The 25,388-nt window shown below is 44.5% G+C and overlaps 1 protein-coding gene across 1 annotated transcript; it reads left to right on the plus strand.

Moving 5' to 3' along the window:
* The first annotated feature begins 2,614 nt into the window (after nucleotides 1-2,614).
* Nucleotides 2,615-25,059, plus strand: LOC121005286 (zinc finger protein 1 homolog). The gene is made up of 9 exons (XM_040437927.1): nucleotides 2,615-2,674; nucleotides 2,774-2,843; nucleotides 2,942-3,018; nucleotides 6,048-6,162; nucleotides 12,931-13,013; nucleotides 13,473-13,542; nucleotides 13,981-14,051; nucleotides 14,128-14,251; nucleotides 23,238-25,059. Exons 2-9 carry the CDS (start codon nucleotides 2,783-2,785, stop codon nucleotides 24,047-24,049), a joined length of 1,413 nt encoding a protein of 470 aa, XP_040293861.1. The 5' UTR covers nucleotides 2,615-2,674; nucleotides 2,774-2,782; the 3' UTR covers nucleotides 24,050-25,059.
* The last annotated feature ends 329 nt before the right edge of the window (nucleotides 25,060-25,388 follow it).

A 25,388-nucleotide genomic window follows, 5' to 3' on the forward strand; every position in this document is an offset into this window, starting at 1 on the left:
GGAGGAGCTGTCGCCACTGCGCCACCAATGGGGATATAGCAGGGGAGGAGCTGTCGCCACTGCGCCACCAATGAATGTAAAACATAAGTGTCGGCAGCGGTATCACAGACCCGGCACCCGGCCTCTATAACAGGGCATGCGATCCGCGGCCATTAACCCCTCAGGTGCCCCAGTTCGCATGCCCTGTTATTGAGGCCGGGTGCCCGGTCTGTGATACCGCTGCCGACACTTGTATAAATGAGTCAAAGAGGACCTTTCATGGGTCTAAAGAATATGAACTAAGTAGCAGGCTGCATAGAGCGGCGCCCAGGGATCTAAGTGCACTTACTATTATTCCTGGGCGCCGCTCCGTTCGTCCGCTGTGGCCCCCGGTATTTTCAGCATTCAGAGGAAGGAGGAGGAGACGCCAGTGTCTCTCCTTCTCCCTGACAGCAGCGCTGTCCAATCACAGCGCAGAGCTCAGAGCCCAGAGCCAGGGAGGTTTTTTTTCTGTGGGGGCCACAGCGGACGAACGGAGCGGCGCCCAGGAATAATAGTAAGTGCACTTAGATCTCTGGGCGCCGCTCTATGCAGCCTGCTGATAAGTTCATATTCTTTGGACCCACGAAAGGTCCTCTTTAAACATTCATTGGTGGTGCAGTGCGCTCTCCCAAAGCCTCTTCTCCCCCCCCCCCCCCCCCCATTATCACTGACCACAAGTCGTCGTCGCCCCCCCCCCCCCCATTGTTATATGGTGGCCACAGGGTCCCATCCCCTTCATTGGTGGCAGTGGCAGATTACACTGCTGGGGCTCAGATCGTTACCATGGCAGCCAGGACGCTACTGAAGCCCTGGCTGCCATAGTCAGCTCCCTGCTGCTGTGTGCACAGAGCCCAGGGCAGCAGGGAGATGTGTGAGGTCCTATTCACCCTGATAGAGCTCTATCAGGGTGAATAGGACAAGGGAAGAAAAGATCCAGGTTCTAGTCCCTAAGGGAAGAAATGGTTATTAAATAAAAAGTAAAAAAAAACACCAAAATACTAAAAGTTTAAATGGCCCCCTTCCCAGTTTTACATATAAAATTTACAAACAATAAAGAATAAACATATTACATATCGCCACGTCCCAAAAAGTGTGAGCTATTAAAATATTAAAAAATATTTCCGCTCGGTGAAGGCAGTAACAGAAAAAAAAAACTCTGAACCACGCAATTCACCATTTTTAGTCACCTTGTCCCCCAGAAGATGTCCCTGGATGTGAGAGGCATGTGGTGCTGTTTTCTCCTATATGTAGTGCACCTGCGTCTCATCTTCTTAAAGTCCTTTTTTTTAAATTATATGCATTTTAAATTTGGCGACTAAAAAAATGTAATTTGGCTCCTACATTTTTTAGTTTAGGAGCCAATGGCTCCTGGTCATTTTTTTTTGTCTGGAGCACTGTTTTATATGTCATTTTTCACCAATTCGGGTATCTGTAACTAGTCAATTGACTTCTAGTAACAACAAAAACATTACAGGGTTAATTCAGCCCCCCAGCCTCTCATGTGCCCCCCAGCCACTGATCAGCCTCTCATGTGCGCCCCAGCCTCTGATCAGCTCCCCAGCCTCTCCCTCTTATCAGCCCCCTCTGGTAACTCAACCCCCCCCCCCCCCCTAGTATTAATCATTGGTGGCAGTGGCCACAGGGTCGTCGTCCCCATCATTGGTGACAGTGGGCAGTGCCCCCCCCCCTCCCTCCCCAGTATTAATCATTGGTGGCAGTGGCCACAGGGTCCCCCTCCCATCATTGGTGGCAGTGGGCAGTTCCAATCGGAGTCCCAGCAGTGTAATGCTGGGCCTCCGATCGGTTACCATGGCAGCCACGACGCTACTGAAGTCCTGGCTGCTATGGTATGTTAGTGAGCAGCATTATACTCACGTGCGCCGTGGCCGCTCCTTCTGTCTGTGCGGCGCATTGCTAATGCTTATAGCATTAGCAATGCGCCGCACAGACCTATGAGAGGAAGGAGCGCCCGGCGGCCACGGCACACGTGAGTATAATGCTGCTCACTAACATGCTGCTCACTGCCCATTAACATGCAGAGACTGAAGAACATTACCGGCACCCGACCTCTGAGAGGACGCTGTGATCCGCGCAATTAACCCCTCAGGTGCCACACAGAGTTCCTTCCTTCACGCCGAACTGCTAAGAGCGCAGCCGCAAGCGGCCAGCAGGTATCGGGGACATTTGCACGAGTACAAGTACTCTGCAAATGTCCAGTATCGGTTCATGCTGGGGCGGGCAGCCGCGGACGCAGATTTAGAAGCGGTCAGCGCACATGACCGCTTCTATGATGTCACAAAATACCGCGGTAATTAGGAAACGGCCATATCGCCATATCGCAGTTTTTTTAATACCGCGGTATATTGTGATACTGGTATATCCCCCAACCCTAGCCTGGACAACCCCTTTTAGTTATGCTGGCAGTATTTGGTGACAGGAGAGGTCCTCTTTCACTGAATATTTATCTTCTGGTGACATCTGTTCCTGTGGTCACCTTCTGAAGGGATCAGACTCAATAGGGAGGTACTTGGTATTTTCTCTGTTATAATCTACATATCCTCATACGTCACCGAGTGTGTTCCCTACAGATGTGTCCCGAAAAAAGTGTCTTGTGTCTGAAGGTCCACAGAAAAACAATCACGTGCCAGAGGAGGTAAGTGGAAGTAAGAACTTATAACCCAGTTTTCTGATTTGTGTACACTATGTATATTTAATACCTGCCATTACGTAAATATGTTTTTGTACATTGTAGTGTAGAAATATGGCAGATGAGGATGAGATTGGTCTTCAGAAGTGTAAGGAGCATATCCAGATCAAGCCAAGTAAGTAATAAGCTGTACACATGATCCAGAAGAAGATCGTTGTCTCACGGTCTCCTCACAAACTCTGTATATTCAGTCATTGTGTGTGTTTTCTCCAGATGCATCTGGTACGATAAGAACACCAGAGAGGCCACCCTGTCCTAAAAAGACACCAAGGATGAGAAAACCTATCAAGGTATAGTTTTATCTATTTATTCTACTTAAAAGGGAAAATCAGGTTCTTGTGCTTCTTTGGGACATGTTTTCCTGTAATTTCATATAGTAAAGGGATATTCCAGCCCAATCAAAAAGAGTTCCCCTGAGAAGCAAATCAGTGAGGTGAGTAGAAGTGCTTTTAGTTTTCATCTGCTTCCTATGGAACTTTCTTTCATTGGGCTGGAATGCCCCTTTAATTTGTTTATAGAAAGCATAGATGGAAGCGACATCTCATCTCGACAAGCTCTTTTGATGCCTAAGGACTTTCACACGAGCGAGTTTTCTATCTGGATGCGATGCTAGTAGCGAGTGCATCCGGACTGAATCCCGACCCATTCATTTCAATGAGTAACATAGTATATAAGGCCGAAAAAAGACATTTGTCCATCCAGTTCGGCCTGTTATCCTGCAAGTTGATCCAGAGGAAGGCAAAAAAACCCTGTGAGGTAGAAGCCAAATTTCCCCATTTAAGGGGAATAAAAAATTCCTTCCCGACTCCAATCAGGCAATCAGAATAACTCCCTGGATCAACGACCCCTCTCTAGTAGCCATAGCCTGTAATATTATTACACTCCAGAAATACGTCCAGGCCCCTCTTGAATTCCTTTATTGTACTCATCATCACCACCTCCTCAGGCAGAGAGTTCCATAGTCTCACTGCTCTTACCGTAAAGAATCTTCTTCTATGTTTGTGTACAAACCTTCTTTCCTCCAGACGCAGAGGATGTCCCCTCGTCACAGTTACAGTCCTGGGGATAAATAGATGATGGGATAGATCTCTGTACTGACCCCTGATATATTTATACATAGTAATTAGATCTCCCCTCAGTCGTCTTTTTTCTAACGTGAATAACCCTAATTCTGATGATCTTTCAGGGTACTGTAGTTGCCCCATTCCAGTTATTACTTTAGTTGCCCTCCTCTGTACCCTCTCCAGCTCTGCTATGTCTGCCTTGTTCACAGAAGCCCAGAACTGTACACAGTACTCCATGTGTGGTCTGACTAGCGATCTGTAAAGTGGTAACACTATGTTCTCATCACGGGCATCTATGCCCCTTTTGATGCCACCCATTATCTTATTGGCCTTGGCAGCAACTGCCTGACACTGGATTCTATAGCTTAGTTTGCTGTTTATTAAAAGTCATAGGTCCTTTTCCATGTCAGTGTTACAGAGTGTTTTACATTTAGTATGTACGGGTGACTTGCATTATTCCTTCCCATGTGCATAACTTTACATTTGTCAGTGTTCATCTGCCACTTATCTGCCCAAGCCTCCCGTCTATCCAGATCCATCTGTAGTAGTATACTGTCCTCTTCCGTGTTAATTACTTTACACAGTTAAGCGTCATCTGCAAAAATTGATATTTTTCGGTGCAAGCCTTCTACAAGATCATTAATAAATATATTGAAGAGAATAGGGCCCAATACTGACCCCTGAGGTACCCCACTAGTGACAGTGACCCCTGAGTGTGTACCATTAACCACCTTCTGTTTTCTATCATTCAGCCAGTTACTTACCCACATACAGACGTTTTTTCCCAGTTATACTAACCTTTTATGTGGTACGGTGTCAAATGCTTTGGAGTCCAGATATACGACATCCATTGATTCGCCGCTGTCAAGTCTATGACTTACCTCCTCAACATACATGAACACATAATCTTTGCGTTCAGGAAAAATGGCATGTTCTATATTGTGTGTTTTTTTGCGCAGTTCTGACTATATAAAAGAGATTTGGACTTGTGTGAAAAACGGAAAGTATTTTCACTGATGGTTGCCAGGAGATGTAGATTATTCTTCAGGTTTTTTCTTCACGCACGTGCAATCCGGATAAAATCCAGATGGAAATAACCCACACACTGAATAGATCCTGACACAATCTGTATCACTCATGTGAAAGGAGCCTAAGACAGTGTTTTCAGAAAATCTGCCCTGATAGCTTTTGGGAGGTTACACTACCCGTTTTCATGGTTACGGCCATCCTGCAATCCAGCAACGGTGGCCGTGCTTGCACACTATAGGAAAAAGCACCAACCTATGTGCACTCCCACTATTCTGGCCACCAGAGAGGCCAGAGCTTTTTCCTATAGTGTGCAAGTACGACCACCACTTATGGATTGCAGGGTGGTCATAACAATGGAAACAAGCAGTCTACAATGTGTTAACTTCCTCTACATAATAAATCCAAGGTACACTGTTGAGGCCAATAATTAGCTGCAGCGGTCACACGGCATTATGATGTTAGACCAGTGGGCGGACTGGAATGGAGGTGGTGGGTGAATCAATAGGTACATAATGCTTATTTTGTTATTTTACATCATCCCCTGCTTGTGCCACGCTAATTCTCAATTTTGGACAACCCATTTAACATTTTGTTCCTCACCCTTCCCCCAGCCAAGTGCACTTTTCAATGCATGGCCAGATGACCGCCTCACCATGGTATGATGATAGTCCCTTTAAAAGGAAAGAAAATCCTTGGTTAGGAAGGCTCGATTATTTTTTTTACTCTCTTATATAGCACTGACATATTCCGCAGCGCTTTACAGACATTATCACGCGCTGTCCCCATTGTGGGGGGGGGGGGGGACCCATACAATCACGGGGCGAACATGCAAACTCCATACAGATGAAGTCCTTGGCCAGATTTGAACCTAGGACTCCAGCACTGCAAGTTAACTCTACACGTATGGCGCTGCGATGGGGTGGGTTGAGGGGCTGAGCCTTTCGGCCATATATTCACACACTGCTACAATTTCTGGGATCAGGGATAACTCTGATCAAGGTTATTTGGCCCATTAGATACTGCAGTCAATAGTAACCACAGCAAGTGGTTGTGGTAAGACAAAATGGCACCAGTAAACATGTCTTGCAAATCCAAATTATACCGCTATGTTGATGGGGAATAATAAAAAGGTTAAGGCTTATGTTTAGTTATGTTTGCGTTTAGTATTTTTTTCACTCAGTATAAATGAAGTGTTATAAACCAGTTTTTTATTGTGCAACTTTTAGTCTGAAATTCTGAGGTTTGGGAAAGTGGAGAGGAGACTGGATGTCAAACAAGAGGGCAGTTGTATGGGTGATGAACGTCTCTGCAAGGAGAAGAGGCTATCGCATATTAGCACAGGTGAGTTTCTATGAATTGTCAGCCTTGATACCATCATGGTTCTCAAGGTCACAATTATCCTGGCACCACCAGACTAAGGAGGGGTTCACATATATCTGGCAATCTGTTTAATTTTCCCTCTGGCGTGGTTCAGAAATGCTGGAGGAGAAACTGAGACCAGGACTGATCCCATGGTTTTGTATGAGATTGTTCATGGTGTCTGGCACATCTGTTCTGATGCCAGATGTCTTTTAGTACCAGGCAGAAAAACATTACGTAGCATTTTTCTGTCCAGCGCTTTCAGGCTATGAATGCCGGACTGTGCACTAAAGTGCATGTACACATATGTCAGTTGTATGACTTCAGCATAGGACAAAAGTGATATATGTCAGACCAACCTAAGTTGGATATATGTAACAAATAAGTATACCTTGGGGGAGAGGGATCAAAGTTGGTTCCACCTATAATTTAACCCCTTCAGCCTCCACGACAGACCTGTTCATCATAGTGGCTCAGGGAATGTATGGAGCCGGCTGCTGCACTAAGCCTGTTCCATACATGGCAGGTGCTGGCTTTATAATACAGCATGCACCCAGCCGCAATGATCTGGATCGGCAATGATGCTCAACCCAGTCATTTAGCCCCTCATATGCCGCAGTCAATAGCGATTGTGGGATCTGTGGAGTCAGGCAGAGGGAGGGGCTCCCTCTGCCTTCTGATTGGAGCCCCTGCAGTGAAATAGCGAGGCTCCGACTGGTTACCATGACGGTCTGGGGCCTGCTGAATGTTCACAGGCCTGTCGTGGTAGACTGCCCGCAAAGCCATGCACAAAACACAGCTCAGTAGGCAGAGCATCAGAATTCCATACACTATAATAGTTCTCTATTATGGTGTATGGGACAAGCAATCAAAAGATCCCAGGTTCTAGCCTCTTAAGCGGGCCAAAAGTTATTATGTAAAAAGTAAAAAAAAATATATATACCTTATTTTTCGCCCCATAAGACGCACTTTTTCTCCCCCCAAAATGGGAAAATGCCCCTGCGTCTTATGGGGCGAATGCTTGCAGTTTTACATCGCAAGCTGCGCTGTACGAGCGAGCGGGGACTCGGGGGAGGGACTGGGAGGAGGAGCTGGGGGCCGGCAATAGCAGCGGGGTGGTGCAGTCAGTGTAGTATAGCCCCGCCCCACCGCTCCGGTATACTAATATAAGATGTCTTATTCAATTAATAGTTATTAAACATGCCCCCCAACTCCTAATAGTACCTTACATCCTAACAGCTTCTGTAGAATGCAGGCAGGCCGGGCGGGCGGCAGCGTAACTCCCTGATGTCACGTGCCTGCGCCGCCTACTTTATGAATGAAGCAGGCGGCGCAGGCAAGTGACGTCAGTGAGGGACGCGCCGGCCGCCCGGCCTGCCTGCCGGCATTGTACAGAAGCTGTTAGGATGTAAGGTACTATTAGGAGTTGGGGGGCATGTTTAATAACTATTAATTGAATAAGACATCTTATATTAGTACACCGGAGCGGTGGGGCGGGGAGAGAATCTGTGGATGACATTTTTATGGGGGACATCTGTGGATGACATTTTTATGGGGGACATCTGTGGATGGCACAGTTATGGGCTGGGGGGGTCTGTGGATGGCACAGTTATGGGCTGGGGGGGGGTATGTGGATGGCACTATTATGGGGTGGGGGGGTCTGTGAATGGCACATATATAACAGTGCCACCCACAGATCCCCCCCTGTAACAGTGCCATCCACAGATCCCCCCCTGTAACAATGCCATCCACAGATCCCCCCCCCTGTAACAGTGCCATCCACAGATCCCCCCTGTAACAGTGCCATCCACAGATCCCCCCTGTAACAGTGCCATCCACAGATCCCCCCTGTAACAGTGCCATCCACAGATCCCCCCTGTAACAGTGCCATCCACAGATCCCCCCTGTAACAGTGCCATCCACAGATCCCCCCTGTAACAGTGCCATCCACAGATCCCCCCTGTAACAGTGCCATCCACAGATCCCCCCTGTAACAGTGCCATCCACAGATCCCCCCTGTAACAGTGCCATCCACAGATCCCCCCTGTAACAGTGCCATCCACAGATCCCCCCTGTAACAGTGCCATCCACAGATCCCCCCTGTAACAGTGCCATCCACAGATCCCCCCTGTAACAGTGCCATCCACAGATCCCCCCTGTAACAGTGCCATCCACAGATCCCCCCTGTAACAGTGCCATCCACAGATCCCCCCTGTAACAGTGCCATCCACAGATCCCCCCTGTAACAGTGCCATCCACAGATCCCCCCTGTAACAGTGCCATCCACAGATCCCCCCTGTAACAGTGCCATCCACAGATCCCCCCTGTAACAGTGCCATCCACAGATCCCCCCTGTAACAGTGCCATCCACAGATCCCCCCTGTAACAGTGCCATCCACAGATCCCCCCTGTAACAGTGCCATCCACAGATCCCCCCTGTAACAGTGCCATCCACAGATCCCCCCTGTAACAGTGCCATCCACAGATCCCCCCTGTAACAGTGCCATCCACAGATCCCCCCTGTAACAGTGCCATCCACAGATCCCCCCTGTAACAGTGCCATCCACAGATCCCCCCTGTAACAGTGCCATCCACAGATCCCCCCTGTAACAGTGCCATCCACAGATCCCCCCTGTAACAGTGCCATCCACAGATCCCCCCTGTAACAGTGCCATCCACAGATCCCCCCTGTAACAGTGCCATCCACAGATCCCCCCTGTAACAGTGCCATCCACAGATCCCCCCTGTAACAGTGCCATCCACAGATCCCTACTGTAACAGTGCCATCCACAGATCCCCCCTGTAACAGTGCCATCCACAGATCCCCCCTGTAACAGTGCCATCCACAGATCCCCCCTGTAACAGTGCCATCCACAGATCCCCCTGTAACAGTGCCATCCACAGATCCCCCTGTAACAGTGCCATCCACAGATCCCCCTGTAACAGTGCCATCCACAGATCCCCCTGTAACAGTGCCATCCACAGATCCCCCTGTAACAGTGCCATCCACAGATCCCCCTGTAACAGTGCCATCCACAGATCCCCCTGTAACAGTGCCATCCACAGATCCCCCTGTAACAGTGCCATCCACAGATCCCCCTGTAACAGTGCCATCCACAGATCCCCCTGTAACAGTGCCATCCACAGATCCCCCTGTAACAGTGCCATCCACAGATCCCCCTGTAACAGTGCCATCCACAGATCCCCCTGTAACAGTGTCAGTCATCCACAGATCCCCCCGTAACAGTGTCAGTCATCCACAGATCCCCCCATAACAGTGTCAGTCATCCACAGATCCCCCCATAACAGTGTCAGTCATCCACAGATCCCCCCATAACAGTGTCAGTCATCCACAGATCCCCCCATAACAGTGTCAGTCATCCACAGATCCCCCCATAACAGTGTCAGTCATCCACAGATCCCCCCATAACAGTGTCAGTCATCCACAGATCCCCCCATAACAGTGTCCGTCATCCACAGATCTCCAGTAATAGTGCCATCCACAGACCACCATTAGTTCCAAACCCACCAAACACACCTTTTGGTTAAAAATATTTTTTTTCTTATTTTCCTCTTCAAAAACCTAGGTGCGTCTTATGGGCCGGTGCGTCTTATAGGTCGAAAAATACGGTAATAATCCAAAAAACAAAGAAACTGAAAAATTCTAATCACCCCCTTTCAGAATTTTACATATAAAAATAGACATAACATAATAATTTATATTTTATTATATAAATATTTTTCCTGCATGGTCAACGTCTTAACGGAAAAAGAAATAAAAACACGAGTCACCATTTTTTTTTTTTTGTCATTTTGTCCCCCACAAAAATTGTAATAACAGTGATCAAAAAGTCGTACATACACAAAAATTGTACCAGTAAATACAAAGCTCATTGTTTTTTGTTTTTTTATTAGAGATGAGCGAATTTCCGCTTATGAAATTTGTTCACGCTTTGTTTACTGGTAAAAGGTGAATTGCGTTATGGACTATAACGCAATTCTATGATGGAATGCGTAACGGAATGCCTTTAGAGTCCTCTCCTGCAAAACGGAAACAGGACGGATCCGTTATGCAGGCCATAGACTTCTATTATGACGAAATGAATAACGGAATGCCTTTGGAGGCATTCCGTCATAGAATTGCGTTATGGTCCGTGGTAACGGAATCCATAACGCAATTCGGCTTATATCAGTAAACGAAGCGTGAACGAATTTCAATATATGAAATTCGCTCATCTCTAGTCGTAATATCAAAACCCAAAAAATCTTGTCCGCTATATCTGGAATTCTGCTCAGTTCTTTTCAGAGGGCTGATCCCGTTCTTGTGATCGGTGGGGGTCCCAGTGGTAGGACCCCCACCAATTTAATAGTTATGTGGATAGGGGATAACTTTAACCAACTGGAATACCCCTTTGAGGAGTTAATAGACTGTCTCTTTGCTCCAATTGTTGCGTTCCAGATTTCCAGTAAAACTCTGTTGATGAATAGGTTTGTGGCCCCATGTGCCTTAACCCCTTGAGGTTCAGGCCAGTTTCCCCCCCCCTTCCTATTCCAAGAGCCATAAGGCCAATTTGACACAAGTGTATTCAGTCCATCAGTACAGTTTAGTAGACCCAAGGTCTGGCTGGACTACAGTACCCTGAAAGATTGTCAAAATTAGAGGAGATCTAATAACCATGTATAAATATATCGGGGGTCAGTACAGAGATCTCTCTCATCATCTATTTATACAAGGGTTGCCTCGGGTATTGAAGTCTTTGTACTTTTTCGATACTTTGATACCAGGTTTGGTTCGATGCCATATTACCCACTTTTCAACACTAAGCTGCACAATTGCACAGCTTAGTATCAGTTCCTGTAAGAGAACATGGCGTCTGCGCGCCGCATGCCATGTTCTCATCAGCGGCCACATAGTGTAGAAGAAGGGAGGGCATCCCTCCCTACGCACTGTGAAGTGGCTGGCGGCTTCCACCAATGAAAAGCTAAGGGGGAAGTCAGGGAGGGACTATGAAGCCACCAGTGAAAATGAGAGTAGGCTGATGGGTGAGTGTTAGGGGGCAGGGGCAGGGACAGAGTTAGGGTGGGGAACAGTGTGCACATAGGAACAGAGGGTGTAGCTTCCTTCCAATGATCAGAACCACGGCCAACCAGCAGTATAAAGGAACATGTGACTAATGTTGCCATTATATGAGATAAATGATGGTATAACTTATTATTAATGTGAGGCACATGGTGTTATTACTTTAGTACCTCCATGTGCCTCACATATTTAGTAAGTAACCCAATCAAGTACCTCCTCACCTAATGGTAAGATGGGGTTAATGTGCGGTACATGATTGGGTTATTTACTTTGAATATCAGGCACAAGGAGGTCCAAATTGGTAAAATCGTGTGCCTCACATTAATAGTAAGTAACTCCATCATGTACCTCGTGTTAAAGGGGTTATCCAAGATTTTTATATTGAAGACCTACCTTCAGGATAGGTCATCAGTATCAGATCAGAGAGGATACGACTTCTGGCACCCCTGTCGCTCGGCTGTTTGAAGATGCCATGCTCTGGTGACTGCTGCAGTCTCATCCTAGGCCATGTGACGTCACGGTTATTAGTCACATGGCTTAGGCGCAACTCTGCCCCATTGAAGTGAATGGGCCTGAGCTGCAATACAGTGTCTGGTGCTGTGTTTGGTGAGCTGTGAGGATGCTGCAGTGCTCACCAGAGAGCAAGGGCCTCTTCATACAACTGATCAGCAGGGGTGCCAGGAGTCGGACCCACACCATTCAGATATTGATGACTTATTCTGAGGATAGGCTATCAATATCAAGATGTCGGAATACCCATTTTAACCCCATGTTGTCAATTATGTGAGGAGGTACTTGATGGAGTTACTATTAATATGAGACATATGGTTTTATCAATTGAAACTTCCCTGTGCCTCACATTATTAGTAAGTAACCCCTAAAGTACCTCCTCAAATAATAGTCAATCGATACTTTGCCAAAAATGAAAAAAAAAAATACTTGCATTAAACCCATGTTGCCTGGAAACATGGTGTTAATGTCTGGGTATTTTTTTGGTGTCATATAGAATAGGTATCAAAATCAAACTCAAAATCCTGGTATTGTGACAACTCTAATTTAGGCCCAGGACTATGGCTGTAATACGGGGACATCCTCTACATCTAGAGGAGAGAAGGTTTGTACACAAACATAGAAGAGGATTCTTTACGGTAAGAGCAGTGAGACTGTGGAACTCTCTGCCTGAGGAGGTGGAGATGGTGAGTTCACTAAAAGAGTTCGAGGGGCCTGGATGTAATAATATTACAGGTTAGGCTCCATTCACACGTCCGTATAATGGGTCCACATCCGTTCCGCAATTTGTGCAGACCCGTTCATTCTCTATGGGGACGGAATGTATGCGGAGAGCACACAGTGTGTTGTCTGCATCCGCATTTCCGGAGAGGTCACCCGATATTCCGGTCCGCGGCTCCGGAAAAAAAATAGAACATGTCCTATTCTTGTCCGCAATTGCGGACAAGAATAGGCAGTTATATGGGGGTGCCGGCCGCGTGTATTGCGGATCCGTCTGAATGGACCCTTATAGTTACTAGAATTCTGGAGATAGGTCGTTGATCCAGGGACTAATTCTCAAGGAATTTTTTCCCTAAAATGAGGAAAATTGGCTTATGTCTTTTTTTCTGCCTTACAATCTTTTACCTTCAGTCTTTTCATTCACTTTGTGTATCCTACAGATGGATACAGTAAGAAGAATGCATCAGAGAGATGTCCACAGGATCCTGGAGAGGTCAATCGCAGTGTCCCACAGGATGATGAGGTAGATGAAACTTTTCATAGGATTTTTTTTCATACATTTCCACTTGTCCTAGTTCTGGGGCAAACGCCTACTGAATAGTAACTGTCACCATTGGGGTCCATTCACACGTCTGTAAGTGATTTGCGGACCGCACATCACAGACACTAGAATAGAAAATGCCTTTTCTGGTTCGCAATTGCGGACAAGAATAGGACATGTTCTATTTTTTTCAGGAACGGACTTGTGGATTCCTTAAAAACGGATCTCGAAAATGCTGATGCGGATCCCAAAAATGCAGATTCGCATCCGTTTCAGCCCCATTGAAAGTGAATGGGTCCGCAAATTGCATAACTAATGCGGATCCACATTATGGACGTGTGAATGGACCCTTAAAATGGGAAAAATTACACAAATTCATTGCAAATTCCTTCACCTTGCGTCTGTCCTTTTTCTTCTTTCCCACTTTATGAACTTTTTAAGGCTCTAAACCTGGCTTCTTATAAAAAGAATATTCTGCAGTCAAAGTTGAAAAACAGCGCTTTCCATCCAGGTGAGTAATAACCACTACGTGCATAAAGCATTTCTGTAGTTTCCGCCTTGTGTCCTCGCTCTGTTTTGGCTGCACCGAATAATGTTGGCTTGATGAAGAATTAGCCCATGCATGGGGAAGATGTGGCTGCTGTCTTTCTTCATTCCTCAATGTCTAAAACCTGTCGTAGTCCAGAAATGTTATTAAGTGATATGATTCCACAAGAATAACTTTAGAATGACATATTTATAAATGGGAGGATGTTTAACCAAGAAGACAATCATGCGCAAGGTGGATCGTCTGAGAAATCACACAGACTTACTATACTTTTTACCCATTGGTGGTTAGTTTCTTAGTTTCATTGGCTGCATTTGTGGAGTGCTGAGAAGTGAGAGGTTATTTTATGTGTATAAGCAAAGATCTTTACATTCTGCGTACTCAGTACTGTGTTTCATACAGATGGATCCAGTAGCAGAAGTAGACCTGATTCTGATGGTTCAGAAGATTACAGAACCACGCAAGACTACCAGGTAGCTGTAGATGCATGCTTTGGCTGTAATATCAGTGCTTCAAACAAAACAGCTTAATGATGGCTGTTAATTCTAGGCAGATTGCTTAGATGTTGGGACAGATGATGCTACATCCCAGAGCGACAGCGAGGAAGAGATGTACCTGACAGCTGACCAGAGGGTTAAAGAGGAAGATGCCAACGAAGGCGACTACAACACAGGTCTGTTTTTGGTTTCTAAAGGAATGGGAGATATGAAGGAAGGACACATAATTCTCCTTCCTGCTTTTTCCACTTCTGTTGCATTTTTCAAAAAACTCTGTGTTTAAACAACCCTAAGTGTGGTGTCACACACAGCTTTTTGGTTATGTTTTTTGAGCCAAAGTCAGAAGTGGGTTGGGAGGGAATAAAAAATCTAAAGGAAGGACTGCTGGCTCTACTTCTCACTTTCACTCAAAGCTTCATCAAAAACTGCCACAAAAACTGTGACACCAACCTTAAAGGGACTGTCCAAAATTTTTATATTCATGGATTATCTTCAGGATAGGTCATCAGTATCAGATCAACTGGGTCCAACACCCCACACTTCAGTCAATAAGTTGTTTTCTTCTATCTGTGGCACCAGAAGTACACAGATCCGTCCATTCTGGATAGGTCATAAGTATCTGAACGGTGGGGGTCCGACACCCGGGACCCCCGCAGATCAGCTGCTTTCTGTCAGCCTGTCGTAGGCCAGTGACGACACGTTCAGCTGTCACATGTCCTAGGCGCAGCCCAGCCCCATAGAAGTGAATGGGGCTGAGCGCGATACCAACCACAGGCGCTATACAATGTACGGCGCTGTGCTTGGTAAGCACGGAGAAGGCCGCAGAACTCACAGGAACGCCTGTGCCTTCTCGATCAGCTGATCAGCAGGGGTTCCAGGTGTTGGATCCCCCGACCAGATACTGATGACCTATCCATAGGATAGGACATCAGTATTAAAGTCCTGGAAAACCCTTTTAAATGGACGTTGATTTGAATTCATGCAGCCAACTTGCATACGTGTTTTGGCGGATCACACAGATGCAGCAACAAAGCTGGATTTGTCACCAGATCCTGACTATTTGCCATGCGACAGTCTGAAATCTGCAGCAGCAGAGAGATTTCTCTCTTTATTTCTGTCAGAAAACTGTCATGAATAAAGATAAATGATGCTGGGCCTGCTATGTCGCCTTCTCCCTGCACTCACCACAACCCTTTTCTCACCACTTCTGAAAAGTGGAGAGGAGGGGGAAAGTCGCAGATTTTTCCACAAAAATAGTGTGCAACAAAATCTGTGACATTAACAGCGTGCCGACCCTGGATGAGAATGCTTGTCCTAACTGGCCGGTACATTCTAGTCCTAGGGTTAACCGGCTGCCCCACATGCGCTGCCGCAATCAACAGCAGGGGTCTGGATGATGCTGACAGCCGGGCTCCTGCTGTATTCGCCAGCATCGGTTGAAACACTGATGCCGGAGGATTAACCCCCTGTATGCCGTGGTCAGGCAGCTTGTACATCCCTATCGGTTCCCCGTGCTGCGGTAATGGGGACCCGATGGTTGCTATGGCAGCCCCGATGCCTTGCACAGGCATTTGGACTGCCAGCTATGGAAGCCCAGAAGATCCAGCCCCAGGGCTGGGTCTCCTAGGCAACTGTCAGCGTCTTACAGTGTAAGACACTGACAGTTCAATACAGCACAATACAGATGTATTGTGCTGTATTGAAACAGGGATCAGACCCTGAAATGTTGAAGTCCCATAGTAGGACAAAAATAAAAAATAATAAAAGTGAAATGTGTTTTTAACAATAAAAAAATGTTAAGTTTCAATAAAAAAAAAAAACTTCCCCATGAAAAGAGACAAAATTGTAAACAAAAATAAAAACCCACACATATTAGGTATCTTCCGTAACAGCCTGCTCTATAAAAATGTCCCATTATCCACCCCGTCCGGTGAACACTATAAAAAATAAAAACTCTGCTAAAAAGCCATTTTTGGCACCTTTCATAACAAAAAGTGTAATACCAAGCGATCAAAAAGTCATATGTACCCAAACATAATACCAACCAAACCATCATCTCATCCCGCAAAAAATGAGCCCCTACATAAGACAATCGGCCAAAAAATAAAAAAGATATGGCTTTCAGAAAATGGAGACATAAAAACATCATTTTTTGTTTCAAAAATGCTTTTATTGCTTAAAGGGAACCTGTCACCGGGATTTTGGGTATAGAGCTGAGGACATGGGTTGCTAGATGGTCACTAGCACATCCGCAATACCCAGTCCCCATAGCTCTGTGTGCTTTTATTGTGTATAAAAACCGATTTGATACATATGCAAATTAACCTGAGATGAGTCAGAGCTTGAAAATATGACTCTTCTCTGGTCACACAAGTAAGATATGACTCTTATGTTAATTTGCATATGTATCAAATCGGGTTTTTTTACACAATAAAAGCACACAGAGCTATGGGGACTGGGTATTACGGATGTGCTAGTGGCCATCTAGCAACCCATGTCCTCAGTTCTATACACAAAATCCCAGTGACAGGTTCCCTTTAAAACCAAAATATATTTCAAACAAGAAAACAAAGATAATTAGATATCGCCGCATCTGTAACAACCTGCTCTATAAAAATATCACATGAGCTAACCCGTCTGATGAACACATAAAATAAATACCGTATTTTTCGCCCTATAAGACGCACCGGCCCATAAGACGCACCAGTTTTTGAAGAGGAAAATAAGAAAATATATATATTTTTAACCAAAAGGTGTGCTTTTGGTGGGTTTGAACTAATGGCGGTCTGTGCATGACACTATTATGGGGGATCTGTGGATGATGCACTGTTATGGGGTGGGGGATTTGTGGATGGCACTGTTATGTGGGGGATTTGTGGATGGCATTATGATGGTGGGGGGTCTGTGGATGGCATTATGATGGTGGGGGGGATCTGTGGATGGCATTATGATGGTGGGGGGGATCTGTGGATGGCATTATGATGGTGGGGGGGGATCTGTGGATGGCATTATGATGGTGGGGGGGATCTGTGGATGGCATTATGATGGTGGGGGGGATCTGTGGATGGCATTATGATGGTGGGGGGGATCTGTGGATGGCATTATGATGGTGGGGGGGGGATCTGTGGATGGCATTATGATGGTGGGGGGGGGATCTGTGGATGGCATTATGATGGTGGGGGGGATATGTGGATGGCATTATGATGGTGGGGGGGGGGGGATCTGTGAATGGCATTATGATGGTGGGGGGGGATCTGTGGATGGCACTGTTATGGGGTAGTGGATCTGTGGATGACACTGCTATATGTGTCATCCACAGATCCCCCCATAACAGACTCCCCCCCCATCATTACATCATTATCCCATCCACAGATCCCTAAGGAGGGTCTGTAGTAGGCGGGGAGAGCGGCAGGGCTGTGCAGGCACTGTACTCTGGCCCTGCCGCTCAGTATGTACTGTATACGTAGTGTTAATCATCATATTTAAACTGCGCTCCCCAGGTGTACCGTACTTTCCGGTACATGTCACGCTCCTGTAGTAAGCACTAGCAGCTAGCAGGCAGGCCGGGCTGCAGGCGGCCGTAACTCACAGAGGTCACGTGCCTGCTCCGCCTACTTTATGAATTAAGTAGGCGGAGCAGGCACGTGACCTCAGTTAGTTACGGCCGCCTGCAGCCCGGCCTGCCTGCTAGCTGCTAGTGCTTACTACAGGAGCGTGACATGTACCGGTAAGTACGGTACATATGGGGAGCGTAGTTTAGATATCATTATTAACACTACGTATACAGTACATACTGAGCGGCGGGCCAGAGTACAGTGCCTGCACGGCCCTGCCGCTCTCCCCGCCTACTACAGACCCTCCTCACTAATACATCGCAGTCTGCGATGTAAATTGCCAGCATTCGCCCCATAAGACGCATGGGCACTTTTCACCCACTTTTGGGGGGGGGAAAGTGCGTCTTATGGGGCAAAAAATCCGGTAAATAAAAACCGTGCCAAAAATTATTATTTTTTGTCACCATACATCACACAAAGTGTAATAACAAACAATCAAAAAGTAGTATGTACCCCAAAATAGTACCAATCAAACCGTCACCTCATGCTGCAAAAACTGAGCCCCTACATAAGATAATCGCCCGAAAAATAAAAATAATATGGCTTTCAGAAAAAGGAGACAAAAAAACATGATTATTATTTTTTTCAAAAATGCTTTATTATGTAAAACTGAAACAAAATAAAAGTAGACATATCTAATATTGGCGCCTCCATAACAACTTGCTCTATAAAAATAGCGCATGATCAGGTGAACACCGTAAAAAACTAAAAATAAAACCTGTGCTAGAACGGCCATTTTTTGGTTACCTTGCCTCACAAAAAGTGTAATATAGACCAATCAAAAGTCATATATACCACAAACTTGTACCAATAAAAGTGTCACCTTATCCTATAATTTCCAAAATTGAGGTGCATCAGGGGGTGCTTAAATGTCATATGGCAACTTAAAATTATCCCAGTGAAATCTGCCCACCAAAATCCATATGGTGCTCCTTTCCTTGTGCGCCCTTCCGTGTGCCCGTACAGCAATTTACAACCACATGTGGGGTGTTTCTTCAAACTGCAGAATCGGGGTAATAAATAGAGCTTTATTTGACTGTTAACCCTTGATGTGTTACAGGAAAAATGAATTAAAATGAATCTGCCAAAAAAAGTGAAATCTCCTTTTTCCTTTAATTCTTGTGGAATACCTAAATGGTTAACAAAGTTTGTAAAATCTGTTTTGAATAACTTGAGGGGTGTAGTTTCTACAATGGTGTCATTTATGGATGTTTTTCACTGTTACCCCCCACAAAGTGACTTGGTCCTTAACTTCTTCAGGACACATGACGTACCGGTAATCGCCCAAAAACTGAAAAAACTATGGCTCTTAGACTATGGAAACTCTAAAACATGATTTTTTTTGTTTCAAAAATAAAATCATTGTGTAAAACTTACATAAATAAAAAAAAGTATACATATTAGGTATCGCCGCGTCCGTATCGACTGGCTCTATAAAAATATCACATGACCTAACCCCTCAGATGACCACCGTAAATAAAATAAAAAAAACGGTGTAAAAAAAGCTATTTTTTGTCATCTTACGTCACAAAAAGTGTAATAGCAAGCGATCAAAAAGTCATATGCACCCCAAAATAGTGCCAATCAAACCGTCATCTCATCCCGCAAAAAATGAGACCCTACTATGGAGACACTAAAACTTTTTTTTGTTTTAAAAATGAAATCATTGTGTAAAACTTACATAAATAAAAAAATTGTATACATATTAGGTATCGCCGCGTCCTTGACAACCTGCTCTATAAAATTACCACATGATCTAACCTGTCAGATGAATGTTGTAAATAACAAAAAAAATAATAACGGTGCCAAAAAAGCTATTTCTTGTTACCTTGCCGCACAAAAAGTGTAATATAGAGCAAACAAAAATCATATGTACCCTAAACTAGTACCAACAAAACTGCCACCCTATCCCGTAGTTTCTAAAATGGGGTCACTTTTTTGGAGTTTCTACTCTAGGGGTGCATCAGGGGGGCTTCAAATGGGACATGGTGTCAAAAAAACCTGTCCAGCAAAATCTGCCTTCCAAAAACGTTATGGCATTCCTTTCCTTCTGCGCCCTGCCGTGTGCCCGTACAGCAGTTTACGACCACATATGGGGTGTTTCTGTAAACTACAGAATCAGGGCCATAAATAATGAGTTTTGTTTGGCTGTTAACCCTTGCTTTGTAACTGGGAAAAAAATATTAAAATGGAAAATCTGCCAAAAAAGTGAAATTTTGAAATTCTATCTCTATTTTCCATAAAATCTTGTGCAACACCTAAAGGGTTGACAAAGTTTGTAAAATCAGTTTTGAATACCTTGAGGGGTGTAGTTTCTTAGATGGGGTCACTTTTATGGAGTTTCTACTGTAGGGGTGCATCAGAGGGGCTTCAAAAATGGGACATGGTGTCAAAAAACCAGTCCAGCAAAACCTGCCTTCCAAAAACCAAACCGCGCACCTTTCACTCTACGCCCCGCTATGTGGCCGTACAGTAGTTTACGGCCACATATGGGGTGTTTCTGTAAACGGAAGAGTCAGGGCAATAAAGATACAGTCTTGTTTGGCTGTTAACCCTTGCTTTGTTAGTGGAAAAAATGGGTTAAAATGGAAAATTAGGCAAAAAAATGAAATTCTCAAATTTCATCCCCATTTGCCAATAACTCTTGTGCAACACCTAAAGGGTTAAAGAAGTTTGTAAAATCAGTTTTGAATACCTTGAGGGGTGTAGTTTATAGAATGGGGTCATTTTTGGGTGGTTTCTATTATGTAAGCCTCGCAAAGTAACTTCAGACCTGTAGTGGTCCCTAAAAATTGTGTTTTTGTAAATTTCTGAAAAATTTCAAGATTTGCTTTAAACTTCTAAGCCTTGTAACATCCCCAAAAAATAAAATATCATTCCCAAAATAATTCAAACATGAAGTAGACATATGGGGAATGTAAAGTCGTCACAATTTTTAGGGGTATTACTATTTATTACAGAAGTAGAGAAACTGAAACTTTGAAATTTGCTAATTTTTCCAAATTTTTGGTAAATTAGGTATTTTCTTATGCAAAAAAAAATATTTTTTGGACTTCATTTTACCAGTGTCATGAAGTACAATATGTGACGAAAAAACATTTTCAGAATGGCCTGGATAAGTCAAAGCGTTTTAAAGTTATCACCACTTAAAGTGACACTGGTCAGATTTGCAAAAAATTGCCTGGTCCTTAAGGTGAAATAAGGCTGTGTCCCTAAGGGGTTAAAAAAATGGGTTTTGGAAATTTTCTTAAAGGGGTCCCCTCATGTGCCAGGCCCCTCACAGGTAATATACTTACCCCGCTCCCTGCGCCGCTCCTGGTTCCCGCACCGTCGCCGCTGCTTATCCCCATGAAAACATCCGGTGGTGGGCAGGGGTGGGAGAGAGGGATAAGCCTCCCATGCGTGTACAAGGAGAAGCGGCAGTGCAGGGAACAAGAGCGGCGCAGGGAGCGGAGTAAGTGTATTACCTGTGAAGGGCCCGGCACATGGGACAAGTGGACATATGGGGAATGTAAGGTAATAACTCTCTTATGATATATCACTATCTGCCTTAAAAGTGGAGAATTAAAATTTTGAAAATTGCAAATTTATCCGAATTATCTGTACATTTTGCATTTTTTTTATAAATAATGGTGAATTCTATCTGCTAACATTTTTCACTATCATGAAGTACAATGTATCACGAGCAAACAATCTCAGAATGGCTTGGATACGTAAAAGCGTTCCAAAGTTATCACCACATAAAGTGACATATGTCAAGTTTCCAAAAAACGGCCTGGTCCTTAAGGTGAAAAATGGCAAGGTCCTTATGCTACATATAAGGCCTCATGCACACGGCTGTTCCTTGGTCGTGCCTGTATTGTGGCCCGCAAATAGTGTATCCGCAATATGTGGGCGCCAACCGTGTGCTCTCCGCATCACAGATGCATACCCATTCACTTGCTTCTGTGGTGTTTCTGTCCGTGCCGCCTCACATGTTCTATTTTTTTACGGTGCGGATGGATCACGGACCCATTCAAGTTGAATGGTTTTCGATCCGTCCCGGCCGCCGGATGTTGCCCGTGCATTGGGGACCTCAAATTGCAGTCCCCAATGTACGGTACGGTCGCACAACGGCCGTGTGCATGAGGCCTAATAGACGCGTTCTTTATGGCTATTGTGGTGTTGAACGTAGTATAGCAGTGTTGCCCAAACAGTTGCTCTTTAACTGTCAGCAGCTCTTGAAGCTTTTATGTGCTATTGGCATGAGGAATGTCACAGCATTACCAAAACTTAGTACAAGGTTCAAAATTATGTCACTGGCAGCAGGATAGTTTTATTTGTGCAAATAATTTGTATGGAATATAATTCAACACTCCTAAATACATACTGACCAGATGCCCAAAATAAATGCAGACTCCAACGTTAGCCTCTACTCAACACATTGCAGGGGACAGTGTATTTAGCATCTCAGGAGCTGATTGTGATTTGTACACAACAGGTATCAAATGTTTACTAAAAAGTTTCATAACATTTTTAAAGATATTTAAAAAAAACTTTACAGGAGTTCTCCAGGGAAGTAAAAAAAATAAAGGGCCAGAAAGGGTTAATAATTAAGAAAACCATTACTCACCATCACAGTTATCCTGCCACTACTGTGTGGATGCTGCTCTGGTTCCCTGTGTTCTCCACTTCCTGCTCTCGGCTCGAAATGCTAGAAAAGACCTGCCTACCCAGTCATTGGCTAAGAAGGCCTTGTTGTTAAGCCAGGTTCGGGAAATGAAGACTAGCAGGGAATAGAGCAGCATTGGAACAGCAGTCTGTGGGTGATCACTGAGATGAGTGGCTTGTTTTTAACCCTTTAAATTAAAGAAAATACTTTTCCATCAATAGAAATATTAAAAAATAAACATAATTGGTATCCTGCACAGTGAACGCTGTAAATGGGGAAATACCCAGTGCCATAATTTCTGTTTTTGCTTATGTCGCCTCCCCAAAAAGATAAGTGATCAATTAGTTGTATTTAACCCAAAATGATACCAATAAAAAAAAAAAAACTTTGTTCCAAAAATGGCTCCATCAACTTAAGAAGTTGTATGCCTGGTGAAGCAAAACAAATATATATATATATATATATATATTATAATTTTTATTTTATATATACCGGTATGTATGTGTGTGTGTGTATATGTATGTATGTGTGTGTATATATATATATATCTATCAAAGTACATAAATGGGATATTCCTGTAATCAGGCTAATCCACCAAAAAAGTCATTTTTACCAATGGCATGAAAACAAAACCCACCAAAAAATTTAAAGCAAGACCCCTGAAAAAAAAAAACCTTGAATAAATATGTACCCCAAAATAAATAGATCCTACAGAGAGATGTATGGGAGACATCATAGCAGCCTGTTTCCAACCACTAGCTTAGGGAGAACTCACATAGTGGTGTTCCTCATGTAGCTGCTCAGCAGCTGAAACCATGGGTATGCTTTAAACAAAAAATGGTTAAAGGTTTATTTTCCATCATAATTAAAACCAGATAATTTTGTCTCTTTCATCAGGTTATGAAATCAGTTATGACTACAGTGAAAATCTGTATCTCTCGGCCACAACGTCCAGCGCTGCAAACCTCAAACCAGATTGTGACAAGATCCCTGGGGCTTACGATCCGACTGTTGTGGAGGAAAAACAATTTATATGTACAGAGTGTGGGAAAAGTTTTAGCCTTTATTCTTACCTCACCAAGCATCAGAGGTCTCATTCAGGGGAGAAGCCATTTTCTTGCAATGAATGTGGCAAATGTTTTACCTATAAGCCAAGCCTCATCAGTCATCAAAGGGTTCATACCGGGGAAAAACCATTCTCTTGCACTGAATGTGGGAAACTGTTTTCCAGTAAATTTAATTTGAAAATGCATGAGAAAATCCACACAGGAGATAAGCCAGTTGTCTGCCCAGCCTGCGGGAAGTGTTTTAGCAATAATCCAGCTCTTGTGAAGCATTTGAGAATTCACACGGGGGAAAAACCATTCTCCTGTCCAGAGTGTGGCAAGTTTTTCTCGAGCAAGTCTGGTCTTAATGCCCACCTCATAATCCACACGGGTGAGAAACCATACATGTGTTCAGAATGTGGAAAATCCTTTGCCAACCATTCCAATCTTATTTCACATCGGATAATCCACACAGGAGAGAAGCCGTATGTATGCCCCGAGTGTGGCAAAGGTTTTGCCAACCAGTCCAACCTTGCGAAACACAAAGTGATTCACACCGAGGAAAAACCATTTCTGTGTATGGAGTGCGGAAAGTTTTTTACCCGGAAGGGGAGTCTTGATAAACATCGAATGAGGATCCATGAAAAGATGAAATTAGTATAATTCAAATTCTAACTGACTAAAATTTAGTTCCAACAGGAACACAAAACCCCCACTTGTGTTTTGTCTAGCTTTTCAGGAGTTCCACCACAATCAAACAAACCAAGTATGATGGACAGTTATGAAAATATTCACCCCATATTCTTATCAATAGGGGACAGTATGCCAGGACAACCACTGAAGGGCCTTAGCAAATAACTATTTTGCAAATTAAAAATGCGTTTAGAGCAACTGCCATTAAGTACATTAAATGAATTACTCTTCCGGAGCAACAAAGAACAGAAGAGAAAACTCCTACTGGTGTAAAGAAGGCTAAACTTTGGTGCTTCATCAAGAGATTTCATGGTAGTACTGTGCAAGAACATGTGTATTTTGGCAATGGGTTTTGCTTCACTGAGCATATCAGTTGTGGATGGAATTATATCTAAAGGGTGACAACCCCATTTGTTCAAGAAAAAAGACTGGGAGGAAGTCAGAAGCCCACCCTATTACCAATTAATAATAGACTGATGAACAATGCAGGCTTGATGAAAGGATATCTTCCTTCACGTGTCCCAAACTCTACTAGTCTCCATTCCTATCAATGGGTTACTTTTTAAGAACACAAATAGTGCTTTTTTTGAGTAATCATTGGTAAAAAGAAAACTACATCAGAGATATTATGAAGTTAGAATTTTTTGTTATTAAATTTAATTTGCCACAGGGCATATAAATTGCAACAGGCCTTTTCTGGGAGAGAAACTAAGGCTACTTTCACACTAGCGGCAGGACGGATCCGACAGGCTGTTCACCCTGTTGCTTCCGTTCTGCCGCTATTTCGCCGGACTGCCGCTCTGTCCCCATTGACTATAATGGGGGCGGAGCTCCAGGGGTGCACGGCTAAAGGCCGTCGGACTAAAAGTACTGCATGTCCGACTTTTTCGCTGGACTGCCGCTCCGTCCCCTGCCGCTATTTTCGCCGGACTGCCGCTCCGTCCCCATTGACTATAATGGAGGCGGAGCTCCGGCGGTGCATGGCTAAAGGCCGCCGGACTAAAAGTACTGCAGGTCCGACTTTTTAGTCCGGCGGCCTCTCGCCGCGCACTACCGTAGTGCGCCGGAGCTCCGCCCCTGTCCCCATTATAGTCAATGGGGACGGAGCGGCAGTCCGGCGGCACGGCGAAATAGCAGCAGGACGGATCCGACAGGGTGAACAGCCTGTCGGATCCGTCCTGCTGCTAGTGTGAAAGTAGCCTAAAGTGGCAATCTGCCACAACTCCAGACCATGAAAATATTGGCTTCACAGTAAAATTTTCATGTGCCTGGTAATCATGGACACTACATTTTTACATTGCATCACTCT

Source organism: Bufo bufo, chromosome 6 (assembly GCF_905171765.1).
Source record: "Bufo bufo chromosome 6, aBufBuf1.1, whole genome shotgun sequence".
NCBI lineage: Eukaryota > Metazoa > Chordata > Amphibia > Anura > Bufonidae > Bufo > Bufo bufo.